The 12,021-nt window shown below is 36.2% G+C and overlaps 1 protein-coding gene across 1 annotated transcript in view; it reads left to right on the top strand.

Annotated features, from left to right (window-relative positions):
- The first annotated feature begins 1,960 nt into the window (after nucleotides 1-1,960).
- Nucleotides 1,961-12,021, top strand: part of LOC145778511 (bifunctional glutamate/proline--tRNA ligase-like) — a 36,102-nt gene continuing 26,041 nt past the window's right edge. The window contains exons 1-14 of the mRNA XM_082590009.1: nucleotides 1,961-2,018; nucleotides 4,564-4,648; nucleotides 4,893-5,170; nucleotides 6,486-6,613; nucleotides 6,880-7,050; nucleotides 7,509-7,583; nucleotides 8,474-8,666; nucleotides 8,988-9,159; nucleotides 9,430-9,585; nucleotides 9,755-9,832; nucleotides 10,199-10,343; nucleotides 10,756-10,866; nucleotides 11,105-11,257; nucleotides 11,337-11,528. Coding sequence (XP_082446135.1) covers nucleotides 1,979-2,018; nucleotides 4,564-4,648; nucleotides 4,893-5,170; nucleotides 6,486-6,613; nucleotides 6,880-7,050; nucleotides 7,509-7,583; nucleotides 8,474-8,666; nucleotides 8,988-9,159; nucleotides 9,430-9,585; nucleotides 9,755-9,832; nucleotides 10,199-10,343; nucleotides 10,756-10,866; nucleotides 11,105-11,257; nucleotides 11,337-11,528 — 1,977 coding nt within the window. The 5' untranslated portion in view covers nucleotides 1,961-1,978. The remainder of the gene's footprint in view (nucleotides 2,019-4,563; nucleotides 4,649-4,892; nucleotides 5,171-6,485; nucleotides 6,614-6,879; nucleotides 7,051-7,508; nucleotides 7,584-8,473; nucleotides 8,667-8,987; nucleotides 9,160-9,429; nucleotides 9,586-9,754; nucleotides 9,833-10,198; nucleotides 10,344-10,755; nucleotides 10,867-11,104; nucleotides 11,258-11,336; nucleotides 11,529-12,021) is intronic.

The following is a 12,021-nucleotide window of genomic DNA, read 5'->3' on the forward strand; positions in this document are numbered from 1 at the left end:
TAATGGACATTGCTGTAAATAGTGCATTTGTTATTTACAACAAACTATGTGATGAAAATCCTGATATATGAGCTTGACTCTAAAACATTTCGACGCCTTGTTGCTAGGAGTATGATTGGAACATTTACAAACAGGAAACGAGCAGTCGCATCTATCATAACCTCCAAAAGAATTTTCTCCATGGCATCAGTTGATATGAACCATACAATGGAAAAGATGGAAGACAGGAGAAAGCGATGCAAGTTGTGCACTACCCGGAAAACATACAATTGGACCAACAACCAATGTTTGGAATGTTGTAATCATCTATGCTATGTGAAAGACAGAGACTGTTTCAATGCATACCACAAATCTTTGTAGTACAGTATGCATGTTGTATGATGTGATTTTAAAACCAATGAACAATTTTTATCAATATCTCGGGAATTGCATCCTAAATTCATCATCATTTTACATTGATTCAGGTGGCTATAGATCCTCTAATGATTTGTACACCTTTATTTCAATCTGCAGTGATTGTTTTTACCTCAGAATACTGTATTTGCTGTGTCCATTCTCTTACTTTATGTTAGTGAACCAGATGGTTCAAGGTCTTGAAGTCAGTTTCCTAGGTCTCTACAATGCATGGTAATAATATTTGCACAAAACTTAAAGGTTGCCTAATTTTTAATCAGTCAAATGTTGTGTTGAGTGTTCTTGCTAGTTTTCAAAATTATACTTTGCAGATTTCATTTGGATTCCACACTTTTTATCTGTGTTTTCAGTGTCTTTGTGATGCGTTGTTTGTCTATTTCATTGTTTGTGATTAAATCAATGTGATCTGCAAAACCTTGCATTGGTTATCAGGCTGCTGTTGAAAACCATAGAACAATTCTACCGTTTCTGTTGCCATTTTGGCAACTCAGGCTGGTGCTAAGAAAATAGACAAAATCTTTACCCTTGAGGCACAATGGCACACATACGTGCCATACATTATTTCTCTTACTACACATAACTTTTTTTAAATTTCTTCAAAAGTCCTCTTAAACAACACCACTAACCATAATAATACAATGGTTGACTGAAAATTTATTTCCAGTACCTTATGTGCGTCAAAGGGCTAAAGCAAACATGAAAAAAGACCGCAGGCGCTAGGCCTACACCTCCTAAGAAAATTTTCCACCGGATTTTTCTTGTATTATTTTGGCATTAAGACCTTTTCACAATCTGACAACCCTGATTACAATGCTTATTTTATCTTGTTTAAGTTTGGCTTATTTTTGGCCTTTTTTCTACCTATTTGGCCTCAATTTGGCCTTTTTTCTTGTTGAGTTTGGCCTTTTTTTCAAATTTCAGTCTGGCAACTCTGGTTGCGCATTATTTCCATGATTTCATCATTTACGTTACGGTAGACCTAGGTCAGGCCAGCCAGTGTGATTTGAAAAAGTTTGGTTAAAATTGATTTCAAGTTTGGTTAAAATTGTATTTTCACTTTGTTTTTTTGTACGATGCATACTTTGGACAGCCTTTTCTCAATTGATGGATTTCTAGCCTGAAGTTTGTCATAATGGTAAAATGTAGCAGGGTTTTTACAACCAGATGGTTTTCCTGCCACCAATCATCGTTTTTCAGCCAGTCGTGGGGAATTCCTTGCGGAGCTAATCTATGCAAAAAGTGAAATGTTTAAAATTTCAGACATAAGTTTAAAAAACTCAATGTGACTTACTGACACAGTGTGACATATTTCTTAGACCTGCTTGGTGACTCACCGAAGCTAGCAACCCTAATTTGGGTTATGACCGTAGCTCGTTCACCGTCATAACTCAAACCTTGTAGGCCACGGTCGTAACTCAAACCTTGAAACAACTGGCTTGGACATTAGTAAACTCGTATAAAAATAAAGTTTTTTAAAACAAATACTTTTTTTGTGTTGCATTTTTTATTTGTTGTCAACCTTGTTAAAAACGTTAATTATAGCTTGTTTGCCAATACAAAAACCATGCTATGCGTCAATGTCAACCATGGTGAATTTCCAACATGTAAGTTCAACTGCTATTCGATTGTGTTATCATCACTGCTGTGTTAGCCATTGACTAGTCTTTATTCACAGGGCTTTGGCTATGATACTTTTGATAACAAAATGTTGGGTTTTTAAAAGAAGTTGAAAAGCTTTCCAATCATTGTAGCACTATTTCAATTTTATGGTGTTTAATCTTTAAATTATATTTTCATCATTTGTATATTGCTTGTTAAAAAGTATTGTTGCGTAAAAATTGATCAAATTGTTTCAGATAGGTTAAAAAATCGAATATAAGGAAACCTTTTTTATCATCTCTAACCATTTTTACCCTACATTTTGTATTAAGTTTCTTATTTTCAAAGAATAATAACAAAACATTTAGTAATATGGTAGACCTTACAAAAATATTAGTTACCCATTACCCAATCATAATATTTGAAAATAAATATATAAGCATGCAATCGTGCAGTTGAGAAATAAACTTAAAACGAAACTAGTAGTCAGTCAGTCAGTTCATTTATTTGTCACAAACACAAACATGAAAAGAATACAAAGTATACAATAATTGGTTGTGTGTCATATGACGAGGAGACTGCGAAAAGACCAAACGGTCATCTAGTCAGCAGCCACCTCAAGCTAGGTGATGTAGGCCTAAATAACATATACGTATACAGTAAATACACAAACACATATACAAAAAATCAAGCATTTGGTGATACAGATACACATGTTTTCATTATGCAAAAAAGAAAAAAAAAAAAAAAAAGCAAACAAACTAAGCAGGTTTACCATGCTGCTGAATGAATTAATTGTGAGTGGAGTTTAAGAGATATTAATCGACAATTTTAATCAGTAAAAAAAGATAAAAAGCAACATATATATATATACCAAAGAGATGAGCAAATAGAATAGAATAATGTAATTATATAGACAAAACAGTTATTATTCAACAGTGTCGTTTAAATCAAGAAGGTAGTTTTTAAAGTTTCTTTTAAAAGAAGTTGGAGAAAGACTTTTGAGATCACCTCGCTCAGTAAGTACAGTCGACTCCTCTTAATTCGGACACCGGATAACCCGGACAACCGCTTTATTCGGCCAAAATGCTCGGGAACGGAATAAAAGTAAAAATTGCACGTAAAAACTAGGCAGTGGATATTTGACCGGCGCCGGTCTTTGAATCTGAAACACTATTTAACCGGTCATGACGTCACTAATTAGGCACTTTTTTTTTCTCTTTCAAAACAAAAGACGAGAAGTGCCTATATAAGTCCTAAATTCGACAACTTATTCAACTCGATCCGTGGCGCGTATGATATTTCTCCAGTTGCTATTCCAGAGGGAATGAGTTCGATACTACCCGGAAGCGTTTTATTATTATGTATTTTTTTTTAAACTAAATTTTGACCCGAAGTGCATTTTTTTAGTCAATTTTTAATTTGAGTTGCCTACAGCCCTATTTTTTATGTCTTTTCAAATGTGAGTAATAAAGTTATAGATTTTTTAACTTGCTGGAATTTGAGATTTTCTCTGATACGGTAATTTTTCGTTCGTCATAAGAGGATGTGACCGTGTTTGCCGAACAACGCATTACATTTTTGCTCTAAACAAATTAGGTATATACAATGCTTCTTTTAAAAAAATGGTAATGGTATATATATGTTATGCCTCGCTCGGCAAACACGGTCACATCCTCTTATGACAAACGGAAAATTACCGTACCCAGAGAAAATCTCAAATTCAAATTAAAAACACTTTAAAACTTTATTACTCACATTTGAAAAGACATAAAAAATAGGGCTGTAGGTAACTCAAATTAAAAATTGATTAAAAAAATGCACTTTGGGTCAAAATTTAGTTTAAAAAAAAAAATAAAAAAAAGGAACGCTTTCAGGTAGTATCAAACTCATTTCTTCTGGAATAGCAACTGGAGAAATATCATACGCGCCACGGATCAAGTTGAATAAAATTGGTGGATTTAGTACTTATATAGGCGCTTCTCGTCTTTTGCTTTGAAAGAGAAAAAGAAAAAAAAGTGCCTATATAGTGACGTCAAGACCGGTTAAATAGTGTTTCAGATTCAAAGACCGGCGCTGGTCAAATAGCCACTGCCTAAAAACTCCTGTTAATTCGGACAATTCTCCGCTTAATTCGGACACAGGACACAGTATTTGAAGAATTACTGTACTATTTCAACCCTATGTGTGTGTGTTACACAGTAATATATATGTTTGTTGAATCGCTTGGTATCAAAATACTGTACAATACATCTAACCAGAAGGTATAATTCTTGTGTGTTTTATGCGATCGGTGCCAATTACTGCAGTATAGCTCAGCTGCAATTCATTTATTATGCAACAGAACGGTATTTTAAATGCATTGTCTGCCTTTACGCATATATACCATGAAACAAACAATTGATTTTCCTCTTGATTTCGCCAAAAGTGAGAGGAACCAAAGTGTCCGAACTAAGCAGAGTCGACTGTATGCTGTTGATTTAGTCCTGAACAAAATTGTAGGCTTGCCTGTATTAACTTATTGAAATGGTGTTTACTTGTTATTTGCAGGTGTGATGCTGGTTTTGGAATATGGCAAAGATATTCTTAAAGTAAATTTATGCAATTCTAAGGAAACATCATTGTCACTGCAAAGGTATATACTACAGTACAGTACGGTAGCAGTTTAAGGGTTTGATGCATAGTATGTGACAAAATCACAATTGTTGTGTTGAAATTTTGCCAAATGTAAATCAAAATTTGTAAATTTGACTTGCATCACTTTGTTGTTAAATCAACAAATTGTTCAATGTTCATTTCTTAATGCATAATTATGTTTTAGCATTTTTTGTATGAAAGTGAATATTGAAGTCAATGGTGTGCAATTTCATATTTTTCAGTGTGAAGCTATGTGGAGATTTGCAGGTCGCTCGCCATCTTGCTCGACTTGTTTCAAACTCAAATGAGAGTAGTTTGAAGTTGATGGGAAATGGTGTATTGTCTGCAACTGAAATTGATCATTGGATTAGCTTTGCCTTGTCCGGTGTTGTTCAAAATGAAAAAAATGGAAAATTTGCTTCAGCATTGAAGTCTCTCAATTCTGCACTAGGAATGAGGACATTCTTAGTTGGCAATGCCATTAGTTTAGCAGATATTGCTGTTTGGGGCTCATTAAGAAGTAAGACAAAAATTTTTCAAAATTTATATAAACTTAGTTGCAAAAGATGATTATTGAAGTAATACATACGATCTTATATGTAATGTAGAAATATATCATTGGACATATCCAAATATGCTCAGAGTTGTATGAAAGCTCAGTTACTCTTTACAACAGCGGCATGTCAACAGTTTTATTTTCAAAACATTTTGCTGTTTTGAAATAAAAGTAGTCTTGCTGACCATTAACAGAAAAGAAAAACGATAGTTTGGTACCATGACATCATTTTAGATTGAATTTAAAATGTGGCTCAAATAGGTTGATTGGTTTTGGTTGCAAAATCAGGGTCTGCTACTATTCGGTGAGTCCGATTCGGTGAGTTCCTAACCTCTAACCCTAACCCCAAACCCCTAACCCTAAAACGGCAATGATAATTAGGCTACGGTACCCAATAATTTAAAAAAAAAAAATTAAAAAATTCCCCGTTAAGGGATCAGACTCACCGAATCGAACTCACCGAAACGGGCCATTCCGGCAAAATCAACACATGATGACATGATAGAACTATTAAAATATCTTTGTGTACTATGTAATACATCATGTTAAACCCGCTGAAGTTACTTTGTTTTATTTCTCTAAAATATATTTGTTAAACGTTACATACATATACAGGGTGACCCAAAAAGATTCGTACCCATGTTTTATTCGATTTTTTCACATTTGGAACACATCTTGGGAAAGCCATAAATTGGCTAAAAATTGACGGAAAGAGCTAAAACTATGGTCTTCCATAAACTGAATAATGTGTGGTTGTAATTTGAAATAAATAACTTCAATCAAAGTCACAATTAAAATTTTCATGGGTACGAATCTTTTTGGGTCACCCTGTACATTAAAAAACCAAAGCAATCCTCAGTGTTATCGTACTCAGTCAATGGTTTTTAGTTTATTGTTTGTTTGGTTGCTTGTTATGATTCTCAAACAACACGTCATCCAGCGTTGAACTGTTTTCTGACTCACTGGAAATGTGGACTTTACATACCCTAACCCTGAGACAGTAGAGTGGTAACTTGCACTCGTTATAAAAGGCACTCTGGTGGTTAATCCTTTTGAAGTCTGCAATTCTTTCAGTTTCTATAAAGTGATGGCAGACAAGGATACACAAGGTGTTTGTAGCTTCAAATGTGCTACTTTTTGTTTTAGTGTTAAGCATTGCTAAAAAACCAGGCTCACAACCATCGTACATCAAAACAGCAGCTTCTGAAAGTCTTGATTTTTGTTTCATTTGTAAAAAATTCATCAAAAAAATGTACCAATAATTGAATTAATGTGTTAGATTGCAAAAAGTGGCTGAAAGCTTTTTCTGATGGTGAGGCTAAGAAGTCCTATGCAAATGTTCATCGCTGGTACAACTTCTTGGAAGATCAGGATCAGTTTAAAACCGTCAGTTCTAAACTACCAACGGTTAGTTCTATTTTTGCATTTATTTAAAATCAATTCTAGTGTTTCATTTAGAGCTTTGGAAGTTCTTTAAGCTCTTATCATTGTTTGAATCGTATTTTAATTTGTTTCATGTGCAATGCCTGTCATTTTAAACCGCTGCTGACTGAGCTTATTACAAAGTGCATCACTTATGAATGTTGACACATGTCAACAAATTTCCATTTACTTACCAGCATAAGTTATTCTTTATATATACAGTATACTTCCTAAAGTTCAATTGCGTACAGGTACGAGGAAAGGAGAACAATACCGGCAGTGGAAAACAAAAAGACGAAGGAAAATTTGTGGAACTTCCCGGTGCGAGTGAAGGCAATGTTGTCACACGTTTTCCTCCTGAAGCCAGTGGTTATCTTCATGTTGGGCATGCCAAGGCAGCACTTCTCAACCAGTTTTACCAGGTCATTTGTGTTGGTGTTGCGTATTAGATCCGTACTTTGAGATTTCACTCATAAGATTTCACTAACCGCCGGTTCGTAGCTTATGTAGTTACAAACATGAACCTTTCTACACCAACAACTATTTCAAACTCTTCAAGGATTTGTCTCTTTCCATTTATTGGCGCACTGGTAAAAATTGCTTGTCGTTGCTAGTAAGGGGTTATCGTATTTTGTCTCGGACACACCAATGACGAATAATAAAATATGATATAACCGTGGACTGGTGGTTGACTTTTGTTCTAAGTTAGGTTGTTCGGTTGTTTTAACCAAGATACTTTCGACGCCGTGTCTGCTTCGGCTTAGCAGCCAATAACGTTGCTTGTCATAGACTCACAATCTCACACTCATTCTGTGGCAATATCTCATTCGTATAATTGCTCATGAATGTGCATCGCGTTCATATTCGACTTGTTTTTAAGATTACGTTCAAAGGAAAGCTGGTGATGCGCTTTGATGATACCAATCCCGCCAAAGAGAAAGAAAATTTTGAAAAGGTAAATGCATAGAATATCTCATTAGTGGTCAATGGTCATGTCGTCTCACCGTGGAACCGCAGTGAGGGTCTGTGCAGTGCATCGTACTATTATTGTAAACACGCAATGGCTTATGCATTATTATATTGCGATTTTAAAAATATTCTTGGTTTGGTTTCCTACTCTTTTACAGTAGGCTATGTATCTGTCCTGGTGATTTGATAAAAGCGTTTAAATAAAGTTAAACTACACGAAAAAAGATTGCAATCAAAATACAAAATAATTAAAACATTTATATTTTATAAACAATAGAGTATTGAATATTGATTTTAGGGTTTTAAGATAGATTTATCATTAAAAGTGATATTCCATTATTTTTAAATGCAAAAACATTTTTATTTGGACTGTCTATTTCAACGCTAACTTTTCTTTTGTAATAATATAGAGTAGATGAATTGTAAAGTATCCATGCGAAATGTTTTTATCCTGGATTATACAAGTTTGAAAATAGTTTCAATTGTAAGAGAGAGAGAGAGAGATTGTTTGATTGTCTTTTAATAAATTGTAAATGCAAATAAATAGGCAAGAAGCATCGGCGTTTTTTTAGTCAAAGTGTTTGTTGCACAGACAGTTTGACATGACCATTTAAATGTTAAATAGACAGTTCAAAATAATGCACAGGTAACACTGAAGCAACATATGTGATGCCAACTATGAAGAATGACGTCCGTGCCTGCAGTTCACTAACATGATATGTCAGTAAAAGCTGTGTGGTCTGAAAGTGGTTAGTGACAGATACACATAGTTTTATATGTTCTAACCATTGAAAGTTGAGAGTTTGCAGCTGTTAGCCTCATAACACAGTTGGCCATGTTTAGCCTGATTGGCATAAAGTTAACTTTTTTTTAAAGGTGATATTGGAAGACATTGCGATGCTTGGTTTGAAGCCGGACATATTTTCCTGTACATCTGATCACTTTGAACGGATCATGAATTCGTGTGGGGATCTGATCCGGTCAGGTGACGCCTATGCTGACGACACTGGAGCCGAGCAGATGAGATCTGAGCGAGAAAGCAAGCAAGAGTCTAGCCACAGGAACAACTGTAAGTCTGTTCATCACATTGAAAACCTTTAAAAGCATAGACTCGCAACTTACACAGTACACTACGTAAGTTAGCGTGTGAGTTACGGCTACGTTAAACTGAAAATGGTTTTTCTCTCAGAAGCGTCAATGGTGTTTATATTTCGTCGCTTGTGGGTAGCTTTAAAAAGAAGAAACGTTTACATTAAAAAATGCTGTGTCACATCAAGTCTTATACATTAAATGCTGTAGTACTAAACACCCAAGTAGTGTAAAATACATTGTCAATTAAATGTAAGGCATAGCTAATGGCTATGATTACTTGCGTTTTTTCTTCTTCAAGCTGTCGAAAAGAATTTGAGAATGTGGAATGAGATGATTGCTGGAACTGATTATGGAAAGTCTTGCTGTATTCGAGCCAAGATCGACGCGAAATCTGACAATGGCTGCCTTCGAGATCCCGTCATGTACAGATGCAAAGACGAACCTCATGTCAAGACCGGCCACAAATACAAGTATGTAGCTAACATACGTGTCTTCATTGCACTGAAAATCCTTTAAATAACTTTGTTCATTGACGCGTATCGAGTGAAAGCTGCCAGTGCAGAAATTTAAGCATTCGTTTTATCTGGAAATATTGTTACTGGTGTTTACTTAAACGTAATTTCAATTGTTCGATGATGTAACCAAATAGAAGGCGTTGTACTTTTGAACCTTATGTATTTCAGCACTCACTGTAGATATATTTCTTAAAGTCAGTACAAACACCTGCTTTGTACCAACAGGGTGTACCCCACGTATGATTTCGCTTGTCCCATCGTTGATAGCGTCGAAGGCGTCACTCATGCTTTGCGGACGACAGAGTACCACGATCGAGATGACCAGTATTATTGGTTTATCGACAAGTTGAAAATCAGAAGACCGTACATTTGGGAGTACAGGTACCTTGCCACACCCGATGCTGCTAGTTTTCTACGGTTAGGCATTTTAAAGAGGAACTGAAAGTACAGTTTTTCATTTCCTGCTTTTCAATCACTTCAAGTATTGGCACAAATTAAACTTAAACATTTGATAGAGGAACAGTTTTATTTCAATTATATCTTTTTTTAGTCGACTCAATCTTCAGAACACTGTCCTCAGCAAGCGAAAGCTAACGTGGTTTGTTGAAAATGGTCTCGTGGACGGATGGTGAGTATTAACGCAACACTGAAGGCATTCTTGTGAACGTTTACTGTAGTCGGACAATACGGGTCCAGATTATTGCTCCTGTTGCTGCTGCGACCCCCTGTTACACTATCGCCACCTCCTGTTACACTGTTGCGACCTGTTGACTCAACGCAACACTGCAGGCATTCTTGTGAAGATTTACTGTAGTCGGACAATATGGGCCTAGATTATTGCTCGCTTTGGTTATTGGCTGCACAAACTTACAAAATGTCATCTTCGTGATCGGTATAGCCGAGAAGTTTGTATGATTAAATTGCAGTTTTTTAATTCCTTTTAATTTTACTTCTCATTGTCAAACGCTTTACTCAATGATGTCAATGCATTCAGGGATGATGCTCGATTTCCGACAGTGCGAGGTGTGTTGCGACGTGGCATGACAGTTGAGGGGTTGAAGAACTTCATCGTTGCACAAGGTTCGTCCAGAGCCATCGTTACAATGGAATGGGACAAAATTTGGGCCTTTAACAAAAAGGTAGGCTGGAAACGAACACGTTGCATTTGTCGACGCGGTGACTAACTCACTATATATTATTGTTTTGGACAACTCTTCAGCATGGCTCGGTAATGTCTTGTGACCATAGACGCGTTTTTGATTGATTGCTTTGCCCGTGTAGACCTTCCCGAGGGAACTGGTATTGATTTCATAGGCGCGTTCATTAGAAAGATAATGGAACTGTTGTCGACATAAACAGAGTAAATAGTGGCGGATATAAATAAGAAGTAAGTTAGTCGATTATTTATTATAAAATTATCATATAGATAATAGATATGTCTACCTGAGTGGACATGGTGATGACATATACTGTAATTTTCTTAAAGTATGATTGTTTAGCTTCGGATAATCATTCTTTTAGTCTCATATTTATTCTTGAACCTCTATTCAGGTAATTGATCCCATTGCCCCCCGGTACACAGCCCTGATCAGCTCCTCAGCCGTCCCTGTACATGTCGTGGACGCCAAGGAAGTGCACGCCGATGCAGACAAGCACCCGAAGGTTTGTTGTCTCCCAGTACCCCCTGTGTATCAATAAGTTTGGTAGCTGAAAAAGAATGTCGTGTTTAGTGTCGCGTGCTTGATTACGCAGATCTGTACTCTGTTGATGGCCAAATTGTCAACTGTATCAGTCAATTCATTGTTTGTGGTTGTGGCTTTCTTTCCCGATTGTTAAAAATTCCCTTGATTCGTCTGTAAGCCGAACGTCGCTTCCTAATTTAGGACCTACGTTTTCTTAGAATCCATCTGTGGGTAAGAAACCAGTATGGTATGGACCGAACATATTGATCGAACGAGAAGACGCGGAATCGTTTGCTGTTGGTACAGACGTCACTTTTGTCAACTGGGGAAACCTGACAATCACCAACATCACTAAAGACAACGACGGAAAGGTCAGCTTGGCAGAGATTTGATTCCATTTTTTGTTGTTGATAATGTGCGACTGCGGCATCTTATTTTCACTGTTCGCAGATTGTGTCCGTAGAAGCGAAATTGAATCTGGATAACAAAGACTACAAGAAAACTCAGAAAGTCACCTGGTTAGCAGACACCAACAGGGCGCCTCCCATACCAACTCTTTGCGTTTTCTTTGACCATTTGATTACAAAGCCTGTTTTATCCAAGGATGACAACTTCAAAAATTTTATCAACGAAAACACAAGAGTAAGTTGATGTTCTTGTTCTTTAAGGTGATTTATTCATTGTCATAATGAAGTTATCTCACTTGAAGTTCTTAAGTGGATTTCTTTTTGTGACGAGCTTAAATTTTTCTTTTTTTGCATTCTTTCAAAGTCACCTGATATTGAAATGACGTAAATAAGTTAATATTGTTGAAAAAGAGAAAAAGTTTTGACCGGCTAATGCCACCGCTCGAATTGGGCCAATGAACAAGAATTTGAAAGAACTTAATCACCCTGAAAATCAAACCCCGCTTGTGGTTTTGGACCGAAAGTTGTTACGTTCATCCGCCAATTGCTTCAAGTGCAATAGAGAACATTTTCGAGATGTCAATCAATCAGGTTGGAACAATGGCATCTCTCAGCGGTTCACAACCTTATCATAATATGCAACTGCGTTTAAACGTATCACAATCACACTATGTTTTAGTTTCGTGTGAGGTTTAACAAACTTGTATGAAGCTGAGAAATACAGTTAC

Source organism: Aplidium turbinatum, chromosome 1 (assembly GCF_918807975.1).
Source record: "Aplidium turbinatum chromosome 1, kaAplTurb1.1, whole genome shotgun sequence".
NCBI classification, from domain to species: Eukaryota; Metazoa; Chordata; class Ascidiacea; order Aplousobranchia; family Polyclinidae; genus Aplidium; species Aplidium turbinatum.